Source organism: Buteo buteo, chromosome 24 (genome assembly GCF_964188355.1).
Source record: "Buteo buteo chromosome 24, bButBut1.hap1.1, whole genome shotgun sequence".
NCBI classification, from domain to species: Eukaryota; Metazoa; Chordata; class Aves; order Accipitriformes; family Accipitridae; genus Buteo; species Buteo buteo.
In genome coordinates this window covers 21386873-21412174 of record NC_134194.1, presented here as the reverse complement: position 1 = coordinate 21412174, position 25302 = coordinate 21386873, and the positions used below count along the sequence as shown (strand labels likewise).

Here is a 25302-nt window from a genome sequence, read left to right as displayed (position 1 = left end):
ATGTGAAGGGTGACCTTGAGCAGTGGGAAGGCTTGTGTGAAGGAAGTGGAAATCCTTGGGATGACCATGGGCCATGTCATAAGCAGACAGTAATGGGAGATGATATACTTGTCCTGAGTACACATTTTGCAGAGTGGGGAGTGGAGGCTGCCTAGAGGAAAGCATGAGGCAGGAAGGGCAGAGAGTGTTTTTGCCAAGGATCTTTTCCAGGCTCCCAAGGGCCTGGAGTATGAGGCCTTTTGGGTTGTGAGACAGTTACATGGTATCGAAATGCCCACAATGTGTTTTGAGTTGATGAATATCTCCCACCAGAGAGAGTCATTTGTGCTGCTGCCTTCCTGACCTAGGCAATGTGTTGGTAAGAGGGGTTGAGATGCAGACTGCTGAATGTTGTCTGTTGATCCATTTCCCGCTTGTTTTGAGCAGGGTGTTGTGGGAGGGTAGCGCTTCAGCCTGCTGTCCTTACGTAGTGGTGGGTATCCATAGTAGCTTCCACATCCGTTGATGCTGCCATGATGGTTCCTTCTCCTCAGGCAGGATTTGTAAGCGGAAGTGATAAGGAGGTGGCTGTAATCTAGTGGTCTTTCTCCACGTGTGTTGTAACCATAGTTAGTATGATAAAGTGTTGAGGGAGAGGAGTGTCACCCCACAAGGTAGGTGTTAGGAACGGGAATTTTCTTTTTCTTTTCTTGCTTCCCCTTTCCCCCAGGATCTGGAGTGCATTCCTCGCCAGTGAAGTGTCATGAAGTACACTGGCCTGTTTCGATGTTCTTTCAATACTTGGATCAGAAGTCACATCATTGCACAAGCCCTGGAAATCTTCTTTTCTTACAAGAAAAAAACAAAGAAACAAAACCCCACCCAAATCCAAAGAACCGCCCCTTGCCGACAAAACTGAAAAAGAATTCCCCTACACAGTCGATATCATCTGTTACAGTGCTGTGCGTGTCAACGTGTTCGTTCTTCCCTCAGAGCATGAAATCAATGCCATGGCCCTCTCGAGCTGTCCCAGCGTCACCTTTATAAAGAGTATTGCTCCCAGGTCTGCCGCATTTCCTTCTGAGAATGCTGAAGCATTGCCAAACATGAAGGGTCAGCTGCAGAAACTCTGCTGGGTGCTGTGTGTGTGATACCATCTGTATGTTTATTTATGGTGCTGTCTTTGGTGGGAAGGGTCTGGAAAATCTGGAGTGAGGCCTGAGGTGGGCAAGGAAACTGTTGCATGTTCCTGGAGGTGAATGTGGCAGTGGCATTGAGTAGGGCCTGGGCATCTGCTGATGTGAAGGGTGACCTTGAGCAGCGGGAGAACTTATTACCTTTGCTGACTGCAGATCGTGCTGGTATCGGCTGTGGTTTCCTGTTGTAAACTCTGTCCTCACCCTGTTTGATTCTGTTCCGCAAGAGATGTGATGCAAGGTGACAATCGGGAGTCTACCCTATAGCATAGTTTCTCCATTTTTATTTGCCCAACAGAGTTATTATAAAAGTAGGGAAGGCTGTATGGACTTTTCCAAGTGTTCTTTTTCCAAGTGTATTTTAACTGTAGTGAGTCGCATAAAATATTGAGGCAGAAGCATGTGGCCCAAGGCAGGTATCTCCTTTTTCTTGTCCTGCCCTCCATGCTGGGTTTTGGACTTGAGTTCCTGGCCCGAGAGGAGGCGTGACTGTACACTGGCCTGTTTTGATGTTCCTTCAATATTTGCATCACCAGCCATACCATTACAAAACCGATGGAGAAACCTTTTTTCAGAAAAAGAACCAAATGAAAACAACCCCAACAAGCTAAACAGCTCACTCCAAAAACTCGAGAGAAAGTTTTTGTATACAGAAGATATCATTGGTGACACTGGTGTGTTTGTCAGCATTTGGGTTCTTCTTGCACAGCATGCAATTTATGCCCATTGCCATTAGAGCTGTTCCGATATCACCCCTATAACTATTATTGCTCCCAGTTGTGTAACGTTTCCGTCCAAGGTTGCTGAAGCCACAGGAGAGTGTGGCATGTTGCGGAGGTGAACATGGCAGTGGTACTGAGTAGGGCCTGGCCATTTCTGGATGTGAAGGTTGACCTTGAGCAGTGGGAAGACTTGTCAGAGGGAAGTGGAAATCCTTGGGAAGACCGTGGGCCGTGTTGTAAGAAGGCAAGAATGGGAGGTGATGTGCTTGTCTTGAGAACACATGTTGCAGAGTGGGGAGTGGAGGCTGCCTAGAGGAAAGCATGAGGCAGGATGGGCAGAGAGTGTTGCTGCCCAGGATCCTTTCCAGGCTCCAAGGGTCTGGAGTATGAGGCCTTCTGGATCTTGGGACAGTATGTGAAACTGAAATGCCTGCAATGTGTTTTGAGTTTATGAATGTCTCCCACCAGGGTCAGTAGGTTCCCCTGCAGCCTGCCTGATGTAGGCAATGTGTTGTTAAGAGGGGGTGACATGCAGACTGGTGAATGCTGTCTGATGAACTTTTTTGCTCCTGTGTTTTGGCAGGGTGTTGTGGGAGGGTAGTGCTTCACCCTGCTGTCCTTGTGCAGAGGTGGGCATCTATAGCAGCTTCCATAGCCGTTGGGCGTTGCCATGATGGTTCCTTGATCCTCCTTGGGCAGGATTTGTTAGGGGATGTAGGGAGGTGGGTGTAATCTTTCTGTGCTTGACTCCCTGTACCTGTTCACTTGCACAGTTGGCCTTGGTAGAGATGGTGTGTCCTGTTATGCTTAAGTCATTCAGAGATGTGCACTTACACGCCAAAGCCTGCCCAGCTGTGGTTTTCTCTGGTACAAATTCTCCCATGCGGTCGACATTGTGAGTGTGCTTCTGCTTCAGTATTTGGTGTGGTTGTCTGCAGAAAAAAAATAAATTTGTTGGGACAGGAGTCAGAGCTGTCCAGCTCTAATCAAAGAATCTTTACATTCTAATGCACAGCAGTGTTGTTTCCCTCTGAGATTGCTTGAAAAGCCAGAAAACATTCAGGGTGAAGTTCAGGCAGCTGGGAAGAGTGTGTCAGACACTGTGTGGAGTTGCAGCCCTCTGTATGTTTTCTGTGCCATTTGTGAGGGAAAGTGAGGATGTGCAAAGGCCTGGGTCATGTTGAGAATGGGGCTTAGAGGTGGGGCATGTTGTTGTGCTGGAGCAGTCCCCGGGTGCTGTGGCTGCAATCCTTTGAGTGGCTGAAGTGTGGCCTGGGCATGCGTCATGGGGAGTGTGATCTTGAGTGGGGAAAAGTCTTGCATGAGGGAAATGGAGATGCTGGTTAGAACGTGGTCTGTGTCATTGGGGAAGAAGTGGAGAATGTCCACTTAGCTGGAGATGCCATTGCCTCGGGTGTGGGATAGAGGATGCCATTAGAAAACCTCAAGAAGAGGCTCCGCAGACAGTGCTACTTGCCCGGGATCCTTTCAGGGCCTCCAGAATTTCTGCATAGCCTTGTGCCCGTTGTTGTCCTCTTGTGTTTCAATACAGTGCAAGGGGTTCCTTTGGTTTTCTTCCTTCCTCTTACCAAAACCTCCCATTGTTTTGTTTTCTCTTCTCTCGCATTGGCAATGTGTTGGTAACAGCAGATGAGATGCAGGAGGCGGAATTGTGGCAGCTGTCAGGTTGCAGGCATTTGGGCGGTTTGTCATCAGTGCGGGGGATGGCTTTTCCACTCTCTTGAGCTGAGCTTGACATTGACAGAATGTCCTTGGCTTTCAGGTCTCCCTCCTACTCTCCTTGTGATAGAAGTGCATAAGGTTTTGCAGAAGATGAGTAATTTTTTTGTGTCCAGCTTCCCCAAGAATCTCTCATAATGTTAATTGCAAATGTCCCTTAAAGCCATTGTTTCTGCTTTTCTGAAAACGTTTTTTAATTTGAAGAAGCAACCAGTGATTCTACAGTTAAGTTGTCCATACCTGAAGAGGATGAGTTTGCGAGGCAGATGTACTGTTGTTCCTGTTATGTCATGGTATCTTCGTGTTGGATCAACCAAATGTTGCCAGGATTGTAATGCCTGTAGGTTTGGAGCAGCAAAGCACCGCTGCCTGCTCTCGTAGCTTTCCTGCTGCTTCGAGGCACAGCTTCGAGGCAGCAAGCACATATGGAGGAGGGATCACAATCCATTTCATGGGGTGGATGTTTTGGGCATTGAGCGGATGTTGTCTGTAAAAATGCCATGGTGTTAAACTCGTGGCTTTTGTTTGGCTGTGTGATGGGTGGGTCATGCTATTCCGAGGGGACTAATGCCCCTGGGTACTGAGGTTCTTGCTGTGTTGTTCTTGCAGTGCATGCCTGCCTGAATGGGAAGCAAGAGCTTGCCATTCAGCGTGCATGTAGAAAATGAGTCTGGAAGGATGGAGGTATATGGAGAGTGCTTGGGAGCTGTGGTTGCCCTGTGCTTTTTCAGCCCTCCTGGAGGGTTGTTGTGCTCGGCTGTGCTAGTGTTTGAGTTCCCGAATGAGAGACTTGTCTGCATTGTTTGGGCTCTGTGGAGCCCTTTTTTTAATGAGACATCCCTGTATCTGGGGCTTGTGTTTCAGAGAGTGGTGGATTGTGTTCTGATGAGGCAGAGGTGTTCTTTGCCATTTGATTGCCTCACTCTGTGATTTGCTGGATCCTTGAGATGGCTGGTATGGCGAAGGGTGTGTTCTTCTTCAGGAAGATAAGGGCAGGTGCAGATTCATAGACTGGAGGAAAACAGGAGGGTTGTTTACTATATGGAAGGATGGAAGGTGATAGGGATGAGGAATGAGAGCTCTTGCCAAAGGGCACGTCCGTGCTTCATGGTGAGTGTGGTGTAGACGTTTTTAAAACTTCCTGGTAACGGAAAAACGAAACAGAAGATGCAAGGATGGAAGTAGAAAAGAATGGGAGGCAAGGATAGGGCAGGACAAAAAAAAACTAAAAGGGAGATGAGACGGGAAGGAAGAGGAAAAGGAAGAAGGACAGGAAGTAATCTATGCAAGTAAGAAGCAAGCAAGCAAGAAACCGAGAAAGAATGAAAGAAAGAAGAAACAAGAAAGAAGGAAGAGACGATAGTGGAGATTACCAGCATGCACCAACGTTGTATTGACAGGATGAATGAGGTGGAAGTCCTCAGCAGCCTGAGTACTCAGGGTGCTGTGTCAGGCTTGGTGAAAAGTGGTGAGGAAGAGGAAGGAGAGGCCTTGCCTGAAGGGGTGTCCATGCTTCATTGTGAGTGTGTTGTAGCCATTTAGAAATTATTTTGTTGAAGGAGAAAAAGAAAGGAAGATACAATGGCTCGGCTGTTTGTGTATAAACAGAAAGGATTAGGAGGCAAAAATGAGGCAGGGCAGGGGAAAAAGGAAAGAGCTAGGGATAGAGCTAAGGAAAGGCAGAAGGAAGAAGAATCAGGAGAAGAAAGGGTAACGGAAAAAAGGGAGAAAAGGAAAGAGAAAATGGCAGAAGGGAAGGAAGAAGACAAGGAAGGAATTGGTGGAAGTAAAAAGAAAGCAAAGAGGAAGAAAGGAAGGAAAGAAGAGACGATAGAGGAGATGACGAGCACGACGTCACCTGTAGACGCTGAAGAGAGTTGGTCCCTAACAGCCTCCGCCGTGGTTAGAGTACCGCGCTCCGGCGCTGCTGGCCCGTAATTAGCGCTGCTGGCTCCGTCTTTGACGGTCTCCGCCGCGGCGCCGGAGGCGGCTGGCGAGCTGCCAGCGGCGGTAAAGAAGAGCGAAGGATGGAAGGAGAAGGGAAAGGGGAGTAAAGACTTGGGCACGTCAGGGCAGGAACGAAAAGGAGAAGGAAGAGCAGAAAGAGGACCTCGAAGGTGGAAAGAGAAGAAAGCAGAAAGGAGTTGGAAAGAGAAGACGGAACGGAAGAAAGAAGAGAAGTGTCAGGAAAGGAAGGAAGAAGGCGATAAACGCATAAGAAGAGATAACTGAAGGAGGAAAGAAGAATGGACGAAGGCAAGAGCAAAGACGCGAGGAGGAGGGGAAAAAGGAAGGAAGGGGGCAAAGCAGGAGGAGCACGGAAGGAAGCGAGGCGAGAGGCGGCGGGCTGGCGATGGTGGGGAGCGTGCGAGGCGTCGGAGCAGCACACGGTGTCGCTGCAGGCTCAGGAACGGGGTCGGAGCGGGGAGGCGGCTCCGCCCCGGTGCGGCGGAGAGCCCGGCTGTGAGCGCGGGGGGCGGCGCGGGGCGGGCAGGAGAGCCGGTGCGTCCGGGCGGCGGCGGGGAGCCGTGCGGGGCCCGTGCGGGCGGCGGCGGCGATGGGCGTGTGCTGGGGGCCCGTGGTGCGGGTGCTGGTGCTGCAGGCGGCCTGGGCGCTGGGCGGCGGGCAGGTGCGCTACTCGGTGCCGGAGGAAGCCAAGGCCGGGACGGTGGTGGGCCGGCTGGCGCAGGACCTGGGCCTGGAGGCGGGCGAGCCGGAGGCGCGTCGGCTGCGTCTGGTGGCGCAGGGCCGGCGGGCGAGCGTGGAGGTGAGCGGGGCGAGCGGGGCGCTGGTGGTGAGCTCGCGGCTGGACCGGGAGGAGCTGTGCGGGAAGAGCGCGCCGTGCGCCCTGCGCCTGGAGGTGCTGGTGGAGCGGCCGCTGCGCGTCTTCCACGTGGAGCTGGAGGTGACCGACATCAACGACAACGCGCCGCTCTTCCCCGCCGCCCGGAAAAACCTCAGTTTATCGGAGAACTCCCCCCCAGGGTCTCGGTTCCCGCTGGAGGGCGCGTCGGATGCAGATGTCGGAGCCAACGCGCAGCTCTCCTATACCCTCAGCCCCAGCGAGCACTTCTCGGTGGACTGGCAAAAAACAGAGGAGGACTCTGAATCGTTATTTCTGGTGCTTAGGAAACCGCTGGACCGCGAGACGATGCCTGAGCACCGTTTGGTGTTGTCGGCGAGTGACGGGGGCCGTCCGTCGCTGACGGGCACGATGGAGCTGGTGATCTCGGTGCTGGACGCCAACGACAATGCACCCCAGTTCAACCAGTCGGTATATAAAGTGCAGTTGGCGGAAAATACGGAACGGGGCTCTTTGGTGATCAGAGTAAACGCCACGGATTCTGATGAGGGGTCGAACAGGAATATCTCATATTCTCTCCAGTATTTGTTCCCTCCAGATGGAAGAGATATTTTTGGGATCGACTATAATAGCGGGGAGATCCGTCTTAGAGGTGACTTAGACTTTGAGGATATTGGTTTCTATCGCCTGCAAGTGGATGCCTCGGATCAGGGAAACCCCCCGCTGTCGGGCCACTGCAAGGTGGTGGTGGAGGTGCTGGACGTGAACGACAACGCGCCGGAGGTGTGGGTGACGTCGCTGTCGGTGCCGGTGCCGGAGGACGCGGCGGTGGGGACGGTGGTGGCGCTGCTGAGCGTGTCGGACCGGGACTCGGGGGCGAACGGTCGGGTGCGCTGCGCGGTGTGGCCGGCGGCGCCGTTCGGGCTGGTGGCGACGTTCGCGGGCTCGTACTCGCTGGTGCTGCGGGAGGCGCTGGACCGGGAGCGGGTGTCGGAGTACGAGGTGGAGGTGCGGGCGGAGGACGGCGGGGCGCCGGCGCTGCGCGCCAGCCGCGGGGTGCGGGTGCCGGTGTCGGACGTGAACGACAACGCGCCGGCGTTCGCGCAGGCCGTGTACACGGTGCTGGCGCGGGAGAACAACGCGGCGGGCGCGGAGCTGGCGCGGCTGTGGGCGCGGGACCCGGACGAGGCGGGCAACGGGCGCGTGAGCTACTCGGTGGCGGAGGGCGTCGGCGGGGGCGCGGTGGCGGGCGGGGGGTGGCGGGCGGCGTCGAGCTACGTGTCGGTGGACGCGGAGAGCGGGCGGCTGTGGGCGCTGCAGCCGTTGGACTACGAGGAGGTGCAGGTGCTGCAGTTCGAGGTGCGGGCGGTGGACGCGGGGGAGCCGCCGCTGTGCGGCAACGCCACGGTGCAGCTCTTCGTGGTGGACGAGAACGACAACGCGCCGGCGCTGCTCCCGCCTGCTCCTGCCGGGGGCGGGCCGGGTGGCGGGGCGGCGGGCTCGTCGGGGCCGGGCTCGAGCTCGGGCTCGGGGGCGCTGTGGGCGTGGGCGGCGTGGGGGGCGCCGGCGGGGCAGGTGGTGGCGAAGATCCGCGCGGTGGACGCGGACTCGGGCTACAACGCGTGGCTGCGCTACGAGCTGTGGGAGCCGCGGGGGAAGGGCCCGTTCCGCGTGGGGCTGTACAGCGGCGAGGTGAGCACGGCGCGGGCGCTGGAGGAGGCGGACGGCCCGCGGCAGAGGCTGGTGATCGTGGTGCGGGACCACGGGGAGCCGGCGCGCTCGGCCACGGCCACGCTGAGCGTGTCGCTGGTGGAGGGCGCCGAGGCGGCGCTGGCGGCCGCGGGCTCGGGCTCGTCCTCGTCGGGGGCGGGGCTGCGGCCGGCGGCGGGCGCGGAGGGCGGCGCGGCGGCGGCGGCGGCGGCGGCGACGAACGTGTGGCTGGTGGTGGCCATCTGCGCGGTGTCGAGCCTGTTCCTGCTGGCGGTGGTGCTGTACGGGGCGTCGCGGTGGGCGCCGCGGGCGGCCGTGCTGTCGGGGCCCGGGCCGGCGACGCTGGTGTGCGCCAGCGAAGTGGGGAGCTGGTCGTACTCGCAGCGCCAGAGCCGGAGCCTGTGCGTGGCGGAGGGCGCGGGCAAGAGCGACCTGATGGTTTTCAGCCCCAACTTCCCGCCGCCGCCCGGCCCCGCGGCGAAGGAGACGCAGCCGGAGGCGCCCGTTCTCGTGGACACGGTCAGTGCCCCCCCCTTTGTCGCCTCTCGCCCCTTCCCCCTTCTTGTGGCCCTTGTCGCCCGGGCCCTGGGCAGGCGCTGGTGGGAGCCGGGCTCCGCCGCCGGGGCCCGCGGGCGGTGGGGGCCTGGCGGGTGCTTCTTCAGGGTGTTCACGGGACCTTGGCGTCCTTGCCGGAGCCCCCGGGCTCTCGCTGTGGGGGGGGGGGAAGCGAGCAAGCAAGCAAGCAAGGTGTTGCCGCACCCCGCAGCGGTGGCCGTCCGCAGCTGAGCTTTGCTGTTGTGGGTGTGGGCTGTTGTCCCGTGGAATGAAGTCCCTGCCGACTGCGATGTGAGGTGCCACGACATCAGCTTTGCGGACTCTCGGGCTTGCTGGTGTGCAGCATTTCCACCCGAGCTTGCTGAAGGCGTGCCAGACATGCAGGCACTATGTACTGCTTCTTAGAGTTGCTTTCTGCTGACCATGCTGGTATGAACTGTGGTTTCTTGTCGCAAACTCTGTCCTCGTCCTGATTTGATTCCCTTCTGCGAGAGCTGTGATGGAAGGTGACAGTTGGGTGTTCAGGGTGTTCTCTCCCCGTGGTGTAATTTCTGCATTTTTATTCACCAACTGGAGGAATTATGAAAGTAGGGAAGGCAATACAGACTTTTCCTATGTTGTTTTTCCAAGTGCGTTGTAACGCTAGTTGCTAGTGTAAAGTGTTCAGGGGGAGGAGCGTCACCCAACAAGGTAGGTGTTAGAGACGGGAATTTCCTTTTCATTTTGTTGTTTCCAGCATCCCCCAGGTTTTGGTCTCTTGTTCGTGGCCAGAGAAGTCACGTGACATACACTGGTCTGTTTTGATGTTCTTCTAACATTTGAATCGACAGCCTCATGGTTGCAGAAGCTCTGGAAACATCTTCTTGGGGAAAAAAACCCAAAAAACCCAAAATCACCAAAGAAGCAAAACCTAACAAGCAGAACAAACCCAAACAAAATAAACCCAACAAAACAAAACCCAAACCAGATTCTCCTATGTAGTCAATATCATGTGTTGCAGTGGGGTGCTCATCAACAGTTGGGTTGTTTTTTCAGAGCAAGAAATTGATGCTGTTGCCATTTAGAGCTGTCACAATGTCACTTGCAGAAATAGTCTTGCTCTCAGGTCTGCAGCATTTCCCTGTGAGATAGCTGCAACATTGTCAACGCGGAAGTCACGGACACTGCACACAATCAATATGATCAAAGCAGATACCACTTTATTGCCAAAATAGGCTTGGTTTATATAAGTATTTTAGTTCCTGCTCATGCGTAAGCCATCTGTTGATTGGTTAACATGTGCTGTCCACACGCCTAAAACAATAATTTGATAGGATAAGGCCTTCTGATCACGCGAATGGTTCCCTCCGCCTGTATCTTGTCTTGTGTCCTTCTTTCAGTCACATAGGTCCAACTTTGTTCAGCTTTTTGTGCTTATTTCATCAAACTTTGTAGCAACAGTTAGCCTTGTTCTACTTTTTGTGCTCGCTTCATCAAACTTGTAGCAACAGTTAATCTTTGCTATGTCCTTGAGGCCTGCTGCGTGCAGAGGCCTCTGGCTCACGGAATAATCAGTTCCATTGTGCCTGGATTGTTCACTATATGTCCTTTGTTTTTCAAATATCCCACAAAACATTGCCAGACATGACGGGTCATCAGCAGAGAGTTTGCTGATGCTGTGTACGTGATACCTCTGTGTGTTTTCTACGGTGATCTCATTGATGGGAAGCATAAGCAAAAGTTGGATTGAGCCGGGAAAGGAAACTGTGGCATGTCGTGGAGGTGATTGTGGCCCTGGCATTGAGCAGGGCCTGGGCATTTCCTGATGTGAAGGGTGATTCTGAGCAGTGGGAAGACTTGTCTGTGGGAACCGGAAATCCTTGGGAATTCCATGGCCTATGCCATAAGAAGACAAGAATGGGAGATGTGTGCTTTTCTTGAGAATGCATGTTGGAGAGTGGGGAGTGGAGGCTGCCTAGAGGAAAGCATGAGGCAGGATGGGCAGAGAGTGTTTTTGCCCAGGATTCTTTTCCAGGCTCCAAGAATCTGGAGCTGGAGGCCTTCTGGGTTTGAGATAGTTACATGGTATTGAAACCCCCACAGTGTTGTACGACTATCTGCCAGCAAAGATAGTCCCTTGTGCTGCTGCCTGATTGCTGTAGGCAATGTGTTGGTAGGAGGGAGTGACATGCAGACTGCTGAATACTGTCTGATGAACCTTTTTGCTCCTGTTTTGGGAAAGACGTTGTGGGAGGGTAATGTTTCAACCTGCTGTCCTTGTGTAGTGGTGGGTATCTATAGCAGCTTCCACAGCTGTTGATGTTGCCATGATTGTAGAATCACAGAATGGTTTGGGTTGGAGGGGACCTTAAAGATGATCTAGTTCCAAACCCCTTGCAAAGAGCAGGGACATTTTCCAGTATATCAGGTTGCTCAAAGCCCCATCCAACCTGGCCTTGGACACTTCCAGGCAAGGGGCATCCACAGCTCCTCTGGGCACCTATTCCAGTGTCTCACCACCCTCCCAGCAGGTAATTTCTTCCTAGTATCTAATCTAAAACTACCCTCTTTCAGTGTAAAACCATTACGCTTCATCTTATCACTACACTCCCTTGTAGAAAGTCCCTCCCTATCTTTGGTGTATGCCCCCTTTAAGTAGTGGAAGGACACTATAAGGTCTCCGTGGAGCCTTCTCTTCTCCAGGCTAAACAACCCCAAGTCTCTCAACCTGTCATAGGGCAGGTGCTGCAGCCCCCTGATCATCTTTGTGGGCCTCGTCTGGACCCGCTCGAGCAGGACCACGTCTTTCTTATGCTGTGTGCCCCAGAGCTGAACAGAGTACTCCAGGAGGGGCATCACAAGAGCAGAGTTGAGGGAGAGAATCAGCTTCCTCAACCTGTGAGCCACACTTCTTTTGAATGCCGCCGTGGACATGATTGGCTTTCTGGGCTGTGAGCACACGTTGCTGGCTCATATTCACATTTTCATCCACCCGTACCCCCAAGTCCGTGTCCACAGGGCTGCTCTCAATCCACTCATTGCCAGGGCTGTATCCATGTTTGGAATTGCCCCGACCCAGGTGCAGGACCTTGTGCTTGGCCTTGTTGAGCTTCATGAGGTTTGCACGGGCCCAGCTCTCAAGGCTGTCATGGTCCCTCTGGATGGCATCCCTTCCCTCTAGAGTACGAACCACAGCACTCAGCTTGGTGTCATCTGCAAACTTGCTGAGGATTCACTCAATCCCACTGTCCATGGCCCCGACAAAGATGTTAAGTAATACTGTTCTGAATACAGACCCCTGAAGGACACCACTTGTTGCTGATCTCCACCCAGACATTGAGGCGCTGAGCGTAACTGTTTGAGTGTGACCATCCATCCAACTCCTTATCCACCAAATGGTCCACACGTCAAATCCACGTCTCTCCATTTTAGAGGCAGGGATGTTGTGTGGGGCAGTATCAAATGCTTTGCACAAGTCCAGGTAGGTGATGTCAGTCATCTTCCCTTATCCACCAATGCTGTAACCCTGCAACAGAAGACCACCAGAAATTTGTCAGGCATGACTTGCCATTAGTGAAGGCACGTTGGCTGTCACCAGTCACCTCTCTGTTTTCCATGTGCCTTAGCATAATTTCCAGGAGGATCTGCTTCACGGTCTTGCCGGGCACAGAAGGGAGACTGGCTGGCCTGTAGTTGCCCAGGTCTTCCTTTTTTCCCCTTTTGCAAAATGGGGGTTATGTTTCCCCTTTTGCAGTCACTGGGAACTTCACCAGTCTGTCATGACTTTTCAAATAGGAGGGATAGTGGCTTGGCAACTTCACCTGCCAGTTCCCTCAGGACCCTCAGATGTATCTCATGAGGTTCCACGGACTTGCGCACATTCACAGTCTCCAACCTCATCTTCTTCTGCGGTGGGCAGTACTTCATTCTCCCAGCTGAGGTTTGCTGTTGTGGGTGTGAATTGTTCTTCCGTAGAATAAAATCACTGCCGATTGCGTTAGAGGTGCCACACCACCAGCTTTGCAGATGCTCTTGCTTGCTGGCGTGTAGCATTTCCACTCAAGATTGATGAAGAATGGTGAGACATGCAGGCTGTGGTGGTGGAAGCCCCCCAGGCACTGTTTTCTGCCATTTCCGTTGCCAATTGCTGACTGTGCTTGGATTGGATGTGCTTTCTTGTCACAAACTCTGTCGTCCTCCTCTTTGATTGTCGTGTGGAAGAGACGTGATGGAAGGTGAGAGTTGAGACTTCAGGGATTTCTCTTCCCATGGTGTAATTTCTCCATTTTGGTTGGCTGACCAGAGTCATTATGAAAGTACGGAAGGCAATGTGGGCTTTTCCTATATTTTTTTTCCAACTGTGTTGTAAGTCTAGTTCATAAGATAAATTTTTCAGGGAGAGAGGTGTGACCGAATAAGGCAGGTGTTAGAAATGGGAATTTTCTTTTGCTGCTCCCCCTCTCCCCCCATCAAATTGAAAGAATTTGATGTTCCTTCAATATTTGGATCAGCAGCGACAACCTTAAAGAATCCACGTAAGCCTTCTCTTCAACCCCCAAATGCCAACCATCCCCAAATTGTCCGACACGTTAGATCTCATCCATGGCAGTGATGTGCTCGTCAGCATTTGGGTTGCTCTCTCACAGCATGAAATCAATGCCCACTACCATTAGAGCTGTCCCAATATCATGGGTTTAGGAAAGGCGGGTCCTGCTTGACTAACCTGATCTCCTTCTTTGACAAGATGACCCGCTTAGTGGATGAGAGAAAGGCTGTGGATGTTGTTTGCCTGGATTTAGTAGAGTTTTTGACACTGTTTCCTACAGGGTTCTCATGGAGAAACTGGCTGCTCATGGCTTGGGTGGGTGTACTGTTTGCCGGGTAAACAACTGGCTGGCTGGCCGGGCCCAAAGAGTTGTAGTGAAGAGAGGTAAATCCAGATGGCGGCCGGTCACAAGCGGTGTTCCCCAGGGTTCATTCTTGGGGCAGTTCTGTTTAATATCTTTATCAGTGATCTGGATGAGGGAGTCGAGCACACCCTCAGTACGTTTGCAGACGACACCAAGCTGTGCGGGAGTGTTGATCTGCTTGAGGGTAGAGACTGTGCAGAGGGGTCTGGAGAGGCTGGATCGATGAGCCGAGGCCAACTGGATGAGCTTCAAGAAGGCTAAGTGCCAGGTCCTGCATGTGGGTCATAACAACCCAGTGCAAGGCTACAGGCTTGGGGAAGAGTGACTGGAAAGCTGCCTGGAGGAAAAGGGCCTGGGGGTGTTGGTCAACAGCCAGCTGAATATGAGCCAGCAGCGTGCCCGGATGGCCGAGGCATCCAATAGCCTCCTGGCTTGTATCAGAAATCGTGTGGTCAGCAGGAGTAGGGAAGTGATCATCCCTTTATACATGGCATTGGTGAGACCGCACCTCGAATACTGTGTTTGGTTTTGGGCCCCTCACCCCAAGAAAGACACTGAGGTGCTGGAGCGTGTCCAAAGAAGAGCACTGAAGCTGATGAAGGCTCTAGAGAACAGGATGTACAAGGAGCAGCTGAGGGAACCGGGGTTGTTTGGTCTGGAGAAAAGGAGGCTGAGGGGAGACCTCTACAACTGCCTGAAAGGAGATTGTAACTAGGTGGTTGCTGGTCTGTTTTCCCAAATAGCAAGTGATAGGGTGAGAGGAAATGGCCTCAAGTTGTGCCAGGGGAGGTTTAAATTGAATATTAGGAAAAAATTCTCCCCTCAAAGGGTTGTCAAGCATTGGGACAGGCTGGCCAGGGAAGTACTTGAGTCACCATCCCTGGGGATATTTAGAAGACGTAGTGCTTAGGGACATGGTTTAGTGGTGGACTTGGCAGTGTTGTGTTAATGGTTGGACTCGATGGTCTGAAGGATCTTCTCCAATATTAATGACTCTATGATCACCTCTGGAAATAGTATTGCTCCGAGATGTGTAAGGTTTCCATGTGAGGTTGCTGAAGCACTGCAAACCATGAGGAGTAAGCTGTGGAGAGTCTGCTGGACACGGAGTATGCGATAGCATCTGTATGTTTTTCTGTGGTGCTCTCGTTGACAGAAGGGTCAACAAAAGCTGGACTGAAAGGGAAGTGTGGCATGTACATGGAGGTGAATGTGGCAGTGTCATTGAGTAGTGCCTGGGCATCTCCTGATGTGAAGGGTGACCTTGAGCAGTGGGAAGGCTTGTGTGAAGGAAGTGGAAATCCTTGGGATGACCATGGGCCATGTCATAAGCAGACAGTAATGGGAGATGATGTGCTTTTCTTAAGGACACATGTTGCAGAGTGGGGAGTGGAGGCTGCCTAGAGGAAAGCATGAGGCAGGAAGGGCCCAGAGTGTTTTTGCCAAGGATCTTTTCCCAGGCTCCCAAGGGCCTGGAGTATGAGGCCTTTTGGGTTGTGAGACAGTTACATGGTATCGAAATGCCCACAATGCGTTTTGAGTTGATGAATATCTCCCACCAGAGAGAGTCATTTGTGCTGCTGCCTTCCTGACCTAGGCAATGTGTTGGTAAGAGGGGTTGAGATGCAGACTGCTGAATGTTGTCTGCTGATCCATTTCCCGCTTGTTTTGAGCAGGGTGTTGTGGGAGGGTAGCGCTTCAGCCTGCTGTCCTTACGTAGTGGTGGATATCCATAGTAGCTTCTACCTCCGTTGATGTTGCCATGATGGTTCCTTCTCCTCCTCACGCAGGATTTGTAAGTGGAAGTGACGGGGAGGTGGCTGTAATCCAGTGTTCTTTCTCCACGTGTGTTGTAACCATAGTTAGTATGATAAGGTGTTGAGGGAGAGGAGTGTCACCCCACAAGGTAGGTGTTAGGAACGGGAATTTTCTTTTTCTTTTCTTGCTTCCCCTTTCCCCCAGGATCTGGAGTGCATTCCTCGCCAGTGAAGTGTCATGAAGTACGCTGGCCTGTTTCGATGTTCTTTCAATATTTGGACCAGAAGTCACATCATTGCACAAGCCCTGGAAATCTTCTTTTCTTACAAGAAAAAACAAAGAAACAAAAACCCCACCCAAATCCAAAGAACTGCCCCTTGCCGACAAAACTGAAAAAGAATTCCCCTACACAGTCGATATCATCTGTTACAGTGCTGTGCGTGTCAACATTTTTGTTTTTCCGTCAGAGCATGAAATCAATGCCATGGCCCTCTCGAGCTGTCCCAGCGTCACCTTTATAAAGAGTATTGCTCCCAGGTCTGCCAAATTTCCTTCAGAGAACATTGACGCATTGCCAAACATGAAGGGTCAGCTGCAGAGACTCTGCTGGGTGCTGTGTGTGTGATGCCATCTGTATGTTTATTTATGGTGCTGTCTTTGGTGGGAAGGGTCTGGAAAATCTGGAGTGAGGCCTGAGGTGGGCAAGGAAACTGTTGCATGTTCCTGGAGGTGAATGTGGCAGTGGCATTGAGTAGGGCCTGGGCATCTGCTGATGTGAAGGGTGACCTTGAGCAGCGGAAGAACTTATTACCTTTGCTGACTGCAGATCGTGCTGGTATCGGCTGTGGTTTCCTGTTGTAAACTCTGTCCTCACCCTGTTTGATTCTGTTCCGCAAGAGACGTGATGCAAGGTGACAATCGCCAGTCTACCCTATAGCGTAGTTTCTCCATTTTTATTTGCCCAACAGGTTTATTATAAAAGTAGGGAAGGCTGTATGGACTTTTCCAAGTGTTCTTTTTCCAAGTGTATTTTAACTGTAGTGAGTCGCATGAAGTGTTGAGGCAGAAGTGTGTGACCCAAGGCAGGTATCTCCTTTTTCTTGTCCTGCCCTCCATGCTGGGTTTTGGACTTGAGTTCCTGGCCCGAGAGGAGGCGTGACTGTACACTGGCCTGTTTTGATGTTCATTCAACATTTGCATCACCAGCCATGCCGTTACAGAACTGATGGAAAAACCTCTTTTCAGAAAACGAACCAAATGAAAACAACCCCAACAAGCTAAACAGCTCACCCCCAAAACTCAAGAGAAAGTTTTTGTATACAGAAGATATCATTGGTGACACTGGTGTGTTTGTCAGCATTTGGGTTCTTCTTGCACAGCATGCAATTTATGCCCATTGCCATTAGAGCTGTTCCGATATCACCCCTATAACTATTATTGCTCCCAGTTGTGTAACGTTTCCGTCCGAGGTTGCTGAAGCCACAGGAGAGTGTGGCATGTTGCGGAGGTGAACGTGGCAGTGGTACTGAGTAAGGCCTGGCCATTTCTGGATGTGAAGGTTGACCTTGAGCAGTGGGAAGACAGAGGGCAGTGGAAATCCTTGGGAAGACCGTGGGCCGTGTTGTAAGAAGGCAAGAATGGGAGGTGATGTGCTTGTCTTGAGAACACATGTTGCAGAGTGGGGAGTGGAGGCTGCCTAGAGGAAAGCATGAGGCAGGATGGGCAGAGAGTGTTGCTGCCCAGGATCCTTTCCAGGCTCCAAGGGTCTGGAGTATGAGGCCTTCTGGATCTTGGGACAGTATGTGAAACTGAAATGCCTGCAATGTGTTTTGAGTTTATGAATGTCTCCCACCAGGGTCAGTAGGTTCCCCTGCAGCCTGCCTGATGTAGGCAATGTGTTGTTAAGAGGGGGTGACATGCAGACTGGTGAATGCTGTCTGATGAACTTTCTTTCTCCTGTGTTTTGGCAGGGTGTTGTGGGAGGGTAGTGCTTCACCCTGCTGTCCTTGTGCAGTGGTGGGCATCTATAGCAGCTTCCATAGCCGTTGACGTTGCCATGATGGTTCCTTGATCCTCCTTGGGGAGGATTTGTAAGGGGATGTAGGGAGGTGGGTGTAATCTTTCTGTGCTTGACTCCCTGTACCTGTTCACTTGCACAGTTGGCCTTGGTAGAGATGGTGTGTCCTGTTATGCTTAAGTCATTCAGAGATGTGCACTTACACGCCAAAGCCTGCCCAGCTGTGGTTTTCTCTGGTACAAATTCTCCCATGTGGTTGACATTGTGATTGCACTTCTGCTTCAATATTTGGTGTGGTTGTCTGCAGAAAAAAAATAAATTTGTTGGGACAGGAGTCAGAGCTGTCCAGCTCTAATCAAAGAATCTTTACATTCTAATGCACAGCAGTGTTGTTTCCCTCTGAGATTGCTTGAAAAGCCAGAAAACATTCAGGGTGAAGTTCAGGCAGCTGGGAAGAGTGTGTCAGACACTGTGCGGCTTTGCAGCCCTCTGTATGTTTTCTGTGCCATTTGTGAGGGAAAGTGAGGATGTGCAAAGGCCTGGGTCATGTTGAGAATGGGGCTTAGAGGTGGGGCATGTTGTTGTGCTGGAGCAGTCCCCGGGTGCTGTGGCTGCAATCCTTTGAGTGGCTGAAGTGTGGCCTGGGCATGCGTCATGGGGAGTGTGACCTTGAGTGGGGAAAAGTCTTGCGTGAGGGAAATGGAGATGCTGGTTAGAACGTGGTCTGTGTCATTGGGGAAGAAGTGGAGAATGTCCACTTAGTTGGAGATGCCGTTGCCCTGGGTGTGGGATAGAGGATGCCATTAGAAAACCTCAAGAAGAGGCTCCACAGACAGTGCTACTTGCCTGGGATCCTTTCGGGGCCTCCAGAATTTCTGCATAGCCTTGTGCCTGTTGTTGTCCTCTTGTGTTTCAATACAGTGCAAGGGGTTCCTTTGGTTTTCTTCCTTCCTCTTACCAAAACCTCCCATTGTTTTGTTTTCTCTTCTCTCACATTGGCAATGTGTTGGTAACAGCGGATGAGATGCAGGAGGCGGAATTGTGGCAGCTGTCAGGTTGCAGACATTTGGGCGGTTTGTCATCAGTGCAGGGGATGGCTTTTCCACTCTCTTGAGCTGAGCTTGACATTGACAGAATGTCCTTGGCTTTCAGGTCTCCTTCCTACTCTCCTTGTGATAGAAGTGCATAAGGGAGCACTGTGCACTGTGTATCGTTTTCCAGGCTTTTGCAGAACATGAGTAATTTTTTTGTGGCCACTTTCCCCAGGAATATCTCATAATGTTAGTTGCAAATGTCTCTTAAAGCCATTGTTTCTGCTGTCCTGAAAATGTTTTTTATTTTGAAGAAGCAGCTAATGATTCTACAGCTAAGTTGTTCATACCTGAAGTGGATGATTCTGAGAGACAGATGTAATGTTCTTCCTGTTTTGTCGTGGTATCTTGCTGTTGAATCAACCGTATGTTGCCAGGATTGTAATGCCTGTAGGTTTGGAGCAGCAAGGAACCACTGCCTGCTCTTGTAGCTTTCCTGCTGCTTTGAGGCATAACCCGAGTGTGTGGCAGCAAGCGTATATGAAGGAGCGATCACAGTCCATTTCATGGGGTGGATGTTTTGGGCATTGAGCAGATGTTGTCTGTAAAAATGCCATGGTGTTACCCTTGTGGCTTTTGTTTGGCTGTGTGATGGGTGGGTCATGCTATTCCGAGGGGACTAATGCCCCTGGGTACTGAGGTTCTTGCTGTGTTGTTCTTGCAGTGCATGCCTGCCTGAATGGGAAGCAAGAGCTTGCGATTCAGCATGCAGGTGGAAAATGAGTCTGGAAGGATGGAGGTATATGGAGAGTGCTTGGGAGCTGTGGTTGCCCTGTGCTTTTTCAGCCCTCCTGGAAGGTTCTGCTCGCCTGTGCTAGGTATGAGTTCCTGAATGAGAGACGCGCCTGCATTGTCTGTATTGTTTGGAGTCTGTGGAGCCTTTTTTTAATGAGACATCCCTGTATCTGGGGCTTGTGTTTCAGAGAGTGGTGGATTGTGTTCTGATGAGTGTCGTGGTTTCAGCCCAGCCGGTAACAAAGCACCATGCAGCTGCTTCTCACGCCCCCCCCCCCCCCCCCCCCCCCCAGCTACTGTGGGTTGAGGAGAAAATATAAAGGCAGTCTCATGGGTCGAGAGAAGGACAGGGTGGGATCACTCACCCCTTACGGTCACGGGTAAAAGGCAGGCTCAGTTTTGGGAAGAAACAAAATCAACTTAATTGACTACAAGTCAAATCAAAACAAGGATATTAGGAAGTAAAACGAAATCTTAGAACACCTTCCCCCAACCCTTCCCTCCTTCCCGGCTCAACCCCACTCCGTTTTCTCTCTACCCCCTCTCTCTGGCGGCGCAGGGGAACAGGGGATGGGTGTTGGGGTCAGGTTGCCACACCTTGTCTCTGCCACTCCTTCCTGCTCACGGGGGAGGACCCCTCACTCTTCCCCTGCTCCACCGTGGGGTCCCTCCCACGGGAGACAGTCCTTCACGAACTTCTCCAACGTGAGTTCCGCGGGCTGCAGTTCCTCACAAACTTCCCTGGCGTGGGTCCTTTCCGCAGGCTGATCTTCAGCCACGCACTGCTCCAGTGTGGGCTTTTGGATGGAGTGACGGCCATCTTCAGGGGCATGTGCTCCCCTGCTCACCTCCACGGGCTGCAGGGGGACAGCCTGCCATCTCACCACGGGCTGCAGGGGCATCAACATCCTCAGGCGCCCCTCCTCCCCCTCCTTCACTGACCTCGGTATCCACAGAGGTGTTCCTCTCACATTCCAATACCCCCACTCACTGCAGGTTCCCCTTCTTTAATACCTTCTCCCAGAGGTGCTACCACTGTCACTGATTGGGTCGGCCTGGGCCAGAGGAGGGTCTGGCTTGGAGCCAGGGGAGCTTCTAGCAGCTTCTCACAGGAGCCACCCCTGCGACCCCTCCCCCGCTAGCAAAACCCCCCATGCCACACAAACCCATAACAGATGAGGCAGAGATGTTCTTTGCCATTTGATTGCCTCACTCTGTGATTTGCTGGGTCCTTGAGATGGCTGGTATGCCGAAGGGTGTGTTCTTCTTCAGGAAGATAAGGGCAGGTGCAGATTCATAGACTGGAGGAAAACAGGAGGGTTGTTTACTATATGGAAGGATGGAAGGTGATAGGGATGAGGAATGAGAGCTCTTGCCAAAGGGCACGTCCGTGCTTCATGGTGAGTGTGGTGTAGACATTTTTAAAACTTCTTGGTAACGGAAAAACGAAACAGAAGATGCAAGGATGGAAGTAGAAAAGAATGGGAGGCAAGGATAGGGCAGGACAAAAAAAAAACTAAAAGGGAGATGAGACGGGAAGGAAGAGGAAAAGGAAGAAGGACAGGAAGTAATCTATGCAAGTAAGAAGCAAGCAAGCAAGCAAGAAAACGAGAAAGAATGAAAGAAAGAAGAAACAAGAAAGAAGGAAGAGACGATAGTGGAGATTACCAGCATGCACCAACGTTGTATTGACAGGATGAATGAGGTGGAAGTCCTCAGCACCCTGAGTACTCAGGGTGCTGTGTAAGGCTTGTTGAAAAGTGGTGAGGAAGAGGAAGGAGAGGCCTTGCCTGAAGGGGTGTCCATGCTTCATTGTGAGTGTGTTGTAGCCATTTAGAAATTATTTTGGTGAAGGAGAAAAAGAAAGGAAGATACAATGGCTCGGCTGTTTGTGTATAAACAGAAAGGATTAGGAGGCAAAGATGAGGCAGGGCAGGGGAAAAAGGGAAGATCTAGGGATAGAGCTAAGGAAAGGCAGAAGGAAGAAGAATCAGGAGAAGAAAGGGTAACGGAAAAAAGGGAGAAAAGGAGAGAGAAAATGGCAGAAGGGAAGGAAGAAGACAAGGAAGGAATTGGTGGAAGTAAAAAGAAAGCAAAGAGGAAGAAAGGAAGGAAAGAAGAGACGATAGAGGAGATGACGAGCACGACGTCACCTGTAGACGCTGAAGAGGGTTGGTCCCTAACAGCCTCCGCCTTGTTTAGAGTACCGCGCTCCGGCGCTGCTGGCCCGTAATTAGCGCTGCTGGCTCCGTCTTTGACGGTTTCCGCCGCGGTGCCGGAGGCGGCTGGCGAGCTGTCAGCGGCGGCAGAGAAGAGCGAAGGATGGAAGGAGAAGGGAAAGGGGAGTAAAGACTTGGGCACGTCAGGGCAGGAACGAAAAGGAGAAGGAAGAGCAGAAAGAGGACCTCGAAGGTGGAAAGAGAAGAAAGCAGAAAGGAGTTGGAAAGAGAAGACGAAAGAGAAAGAATAAAAGAGAAGGAAAATGTCAGGAAAGGAAGGAAGAAGGCGATAAACGCATAAGAAGAGATAACTGAAGGAGGAAAGAAGAAAGGACGAGGGCAAGAGCAAAGACGCGAGGAGGAGGGGAAAAAGGAAGGAAGGGGGCAAAGCAGGAGGAGCACGGAAGGAAGCGAGGCGAGAGGCGGCGGGCTGGCGATGGTGGGGAGCGTGCGAGGCGTCGGAGCAGCACACGGTGTCGCTGCAGGCTCAGGAACGGGGTCGGAGCGGGGAGGCGGCTCCGCCCCAGTGCGGCGGAGAGCCCGGCTGTGAGCGCGGGGGGCGGCGCGGGGCGGGCAGGAGAGCCGGTGCGTCCGGGCGGCGGCGGGGAGCCGTGCGGGGCCCGTGCGGGCGGCGGCGGCGATGGGCGTGTGCTGGGGGCCCGTGGTGCGGGTGCTGGTGCTGCAGGCGGCCTGGGCGCTGGGCGGCGGGCAGGTGCGCTACTCGGTGCCGGAGGAAGCCAAGGCCGGGACGGTGGTGGGCCGGCTGGCGCAGGACCTGGGCCTGGAGGCGGGCGAGCCGGAGGCGCGTCGGCTGCGTCTGGTGGCGCAGGGCCGGCGGGCGAGCGTGGAGGTGAGCGGGGCGAGCGGGGCGCTGGTGGTGAGCTCGCGGCTGGACCGGGAGGAGCTGTGCGGGAAGAGCGCGCCGTGCGCCCTGCGCCTGGAGGTGCTGGTGGAGCGGCCGCTGCGCGTCTTCCACGTGGAGCTGGAGGTGACCGACATCAACGACAACGCGCCGCTCTTCCCCGCCGCCCGGAAAAACCTCAGTTTACCGGAGAACTCCCCCCCAGGGTCTCGGTTCCCGCTGGAGGGCGCGTCGGATGCAGATGTCGGAGCCAACGCGCAGCTCTCCTATACCCTCAGCCCCAGCGAGTATTTTACGCTCGATGTTAAATCCTCTGACGAGAACAGGAAATCCCTGTTCCTGGTGCTCGCGAAATCTCTGGACCGCGAGACAATGCCTGAGCACCGTTTGGTGTTGTCGGTGAGTGACGGGGGCCGTCCGTCGCTGACGGGCACGATGGAGCTGGTGATCTCGGTGCTGGACGTGAATGACAACGCGCCCCAGTTCAACCAGTCAGTGTATAAAGTCCTTTTGCCCGAAGACTCCTTAGAGGGGACGTTAGTGGTGCGGGTGAACGCCACGGATCCGGACTTGGGAATATATGGCGAGGTGCTTTATGAAATTGATACTATTGTGCCTCCCTCGGCCTCAGATGTGTTCAGCATCGACAGGAACAGCGGGGAGATCAGACTGACGGGCGCCCTGGACTTTGAGAGAGAAACTTTCTATGACCTACACGTTAAGGCGAGAGACAAAGGCTCGCCCCCGCTGTCAGGTCACTGCAGCGTGGAGCTGGAGGTGCTGGACGTGAACGACAACGCGCCGGAGGTGTGGGTGACGTCGCTGTCGGTGCCGGTGCCGGAGGACGCGGCGGTGGGGACGGTGGTGGCGCTGCTGAGCGTGTCGGACCGGGACTCGGGGGCGAACGGTCGGGTGCGCTGCGCGGTGTGGCCGGCGGCGCCGTTCGGGCTGGTGGCGACGTTCGCGGGCTCGTACTCGCTGGTGCTGCGGGAGGCGCTGGACCGGGAGCGGGTGTCGGAGTACGAGGTGGAGGTGCGGGCGGAGGACGGCGGGGCGCCGGCGCTGCGCGCCAGCCGCGGGGTGCGGGTGCCGGTGTCGGACGTGAACGACAACGCGCCGGCGTTCGCGCAGGCCGTGTACACGGTGCTGGCGCGGGAGAACAACGCGGCGGGCGCGGAGCTGGCGCGGCTGTGGGCGCGGGACCCGGACGAGGCGGGCAACGGGCGCGTGAGCTACTCGGTGGCGGAGGGCGTCGGCGGGGGCGCGGTGGCGGGCGGGGGGTGGCGGGCGGCGTCGAGCTACGTGTCGGTGGACGCGGAGAGCGGGCGGCTGTGGGCGCTGCAGCCGTTGGACTACGAGGAGGTGCAGGTGCTGCAGTTCGAGGTGCGGGCGGTGGACGCGGGGGAGCCGCCGCTGTGCGGCAACGCCACGGTGCAGCTCTTCGTGGTGGACGAGAACGACAACGCGCCGGCGCTGCTCCCGCCTGCTCCTGCCGGGGGCGGGCCGGGTGGCGGGGCGGCGGGCTCGTCGGGGCCGGGCTCGAGCTCGGGCTCGGGGGCGCTGTGGGCGTGGGCGGCGTGGGGGGCGCCGGCGGGGCAGGTGGTGGCGAAGATCCGCGCGGTGGACGCGGACTCGGGCTACAACGCGTGGCTGCGCTACGAGCTGTGGGAGCCGCGGGGGAAGGGCCCGTTCCGCGTGGGGCTGTACAGCGGCGAGGTGAGCACGGCGCGGGCGCTGGAGGAGGCGGACGGCCCGCGGCAGAGGCTGGTGATCGTGGTGCGGGACCACGGGGAGCCGGCGCGCTCGGCCACGGCCACGCTGAGCGTGTCGCTGGTGGAGGGCGCCGAGGCGGCGCTGGCGGCCGCGGGCTCGGGCTCGTCCTCGTCGGGGGCGGGGCTGCGGCCGGCGGCGGGCGCGGAGGGCGGCGCGGCGGCGGCGGCGGCGGCGGCGACGAACGTGTGGCTGGTGGTGGCCATCTGCGCGGTGTCGAGCCTGTTCCTGCTGGCGGTGGTGCTGTACGGGGCGTCGCGGTGGGCGCCGCGGGCGGCCGTGCTGTCGGGGCCCGGGCCGGCGACGCTGGTGTGCGCCAGCGAAGTGGGGAGCTGGTCGTACTCGCAGCGCCAGAGCCGGAGCCTGTGCGTGGCGGAGGGCGCGGGCAAGAGCGACCTGATGGTTTTCAGCCCCAACTTCCCGCCGCCGCCCGGCCCCGCGGCGAAGGAGACGCAGCCGGAGGCGCCCGCTCTCGTGGACACGGTCAGTGCCCCCCCCTTTGTCGCCTCTCGCCCCTTCCCCCTTCTTGTGGCCCTTGTCGCCCGGGCCCTGGGCAGGCGCTGGTGGGAGCCGGGCTCCGCCGCCGGGGCCCGCGGGCGGTGGGGGCCTGGCGGGTGCTTCTTCAGGGTGTTCACGGGACCTTGGCGTCCTTGCCGGAGCCCCCGGGCTCTCGCTGTGGGGCGGGGGGAAGCGAGCAAGCAAGCAAGCAAGGTGTTGCCGCACCCCGCAGCGGTGGCCGTCCGCAGCTGAGCTTTGCTGTTGTGGGTGTGGGCTGTTGTCCCGTGGAATGAAGTCCCTGCCGACTGCGATGTGAGGTGCCACGACATCAGCTTTGCGGACTCTCGGGCTTGCTGGTGTGCAGCATTTCCACCCGAGCTTGCTGAAGGCGTGCCAGACATGCAGGCACTATGTACTGCTTCTTAGAGTTGCTTTCTGCTGACCATGCTGGTATGAACTGTGGTTTCTTGTCGCAAACTCTGTCCTCGTCCTGATTTGATTCCCTTCTGCGAGAGCTGTGATGGAAGGTGACAGTTGGGTGTTCAGGGTGTTCTCTCCCCGTGGTGTAATTTCTGCATTTTTATTCACCAACTGGAGGAATTATGAAAGTAGGGAAGGCAATACAGACTTTTCCCATGTTGTTTTTCCAAGTGCGTTGTAACGCTAGTTGCTAGTGTAAAGTGTTCAGGGAGAGGAGCATCACCCAACAAGGTAGGTGTTAGAGACAGGAATTTCCTTTTCATTTTGTTTTTTTCCAG

At 54.5% G+C, this 25302-nt stretch overlaps 1 protein-coding gene across 1 annotated transcript; it reads left to right on the top strand.

Annotated features, from left to right (window-relative positions):
• The first annotated feature begins 4204 nt into the window (after nt 1-4204).
• On the top strand, nt 4205-24796 carry LOC142044547 (uncharacterized). Its single transcript, XM_075057136.1, has 2 exons — nt 4205-8669; nt 21992-24796. Exons 1-2 carry the CDS (start codon nt 6195-6197, stop codon nt 24794-24796), a joined length of 5280 nt encoding a protein of 1759 aa, XP_074913237.1. The 5' UTR covers nt 4205-6194.
• The last annotated feature ends 506 nt before the right edge of the window (nt 24797-25302 follow it).

Bases quoted from the DNA above. Each gene is read 5' to 3' on its own strand.
- LOC142044547 (XM_075057136.1), top strand. From the start codon at position 6,195: ATGGGCGTGTGCTGGGGGCCCGTGGTGCGGGTGCTGGTGCTGCAGGCG. The intron at 8,670-21,991 runs GTCAGTGCCCCC...CGGGGCGGGCAG, and splicing joins CGCCCGTTCTCGTGGACACG to GAGAGCCGGTGCGTCCGGGC.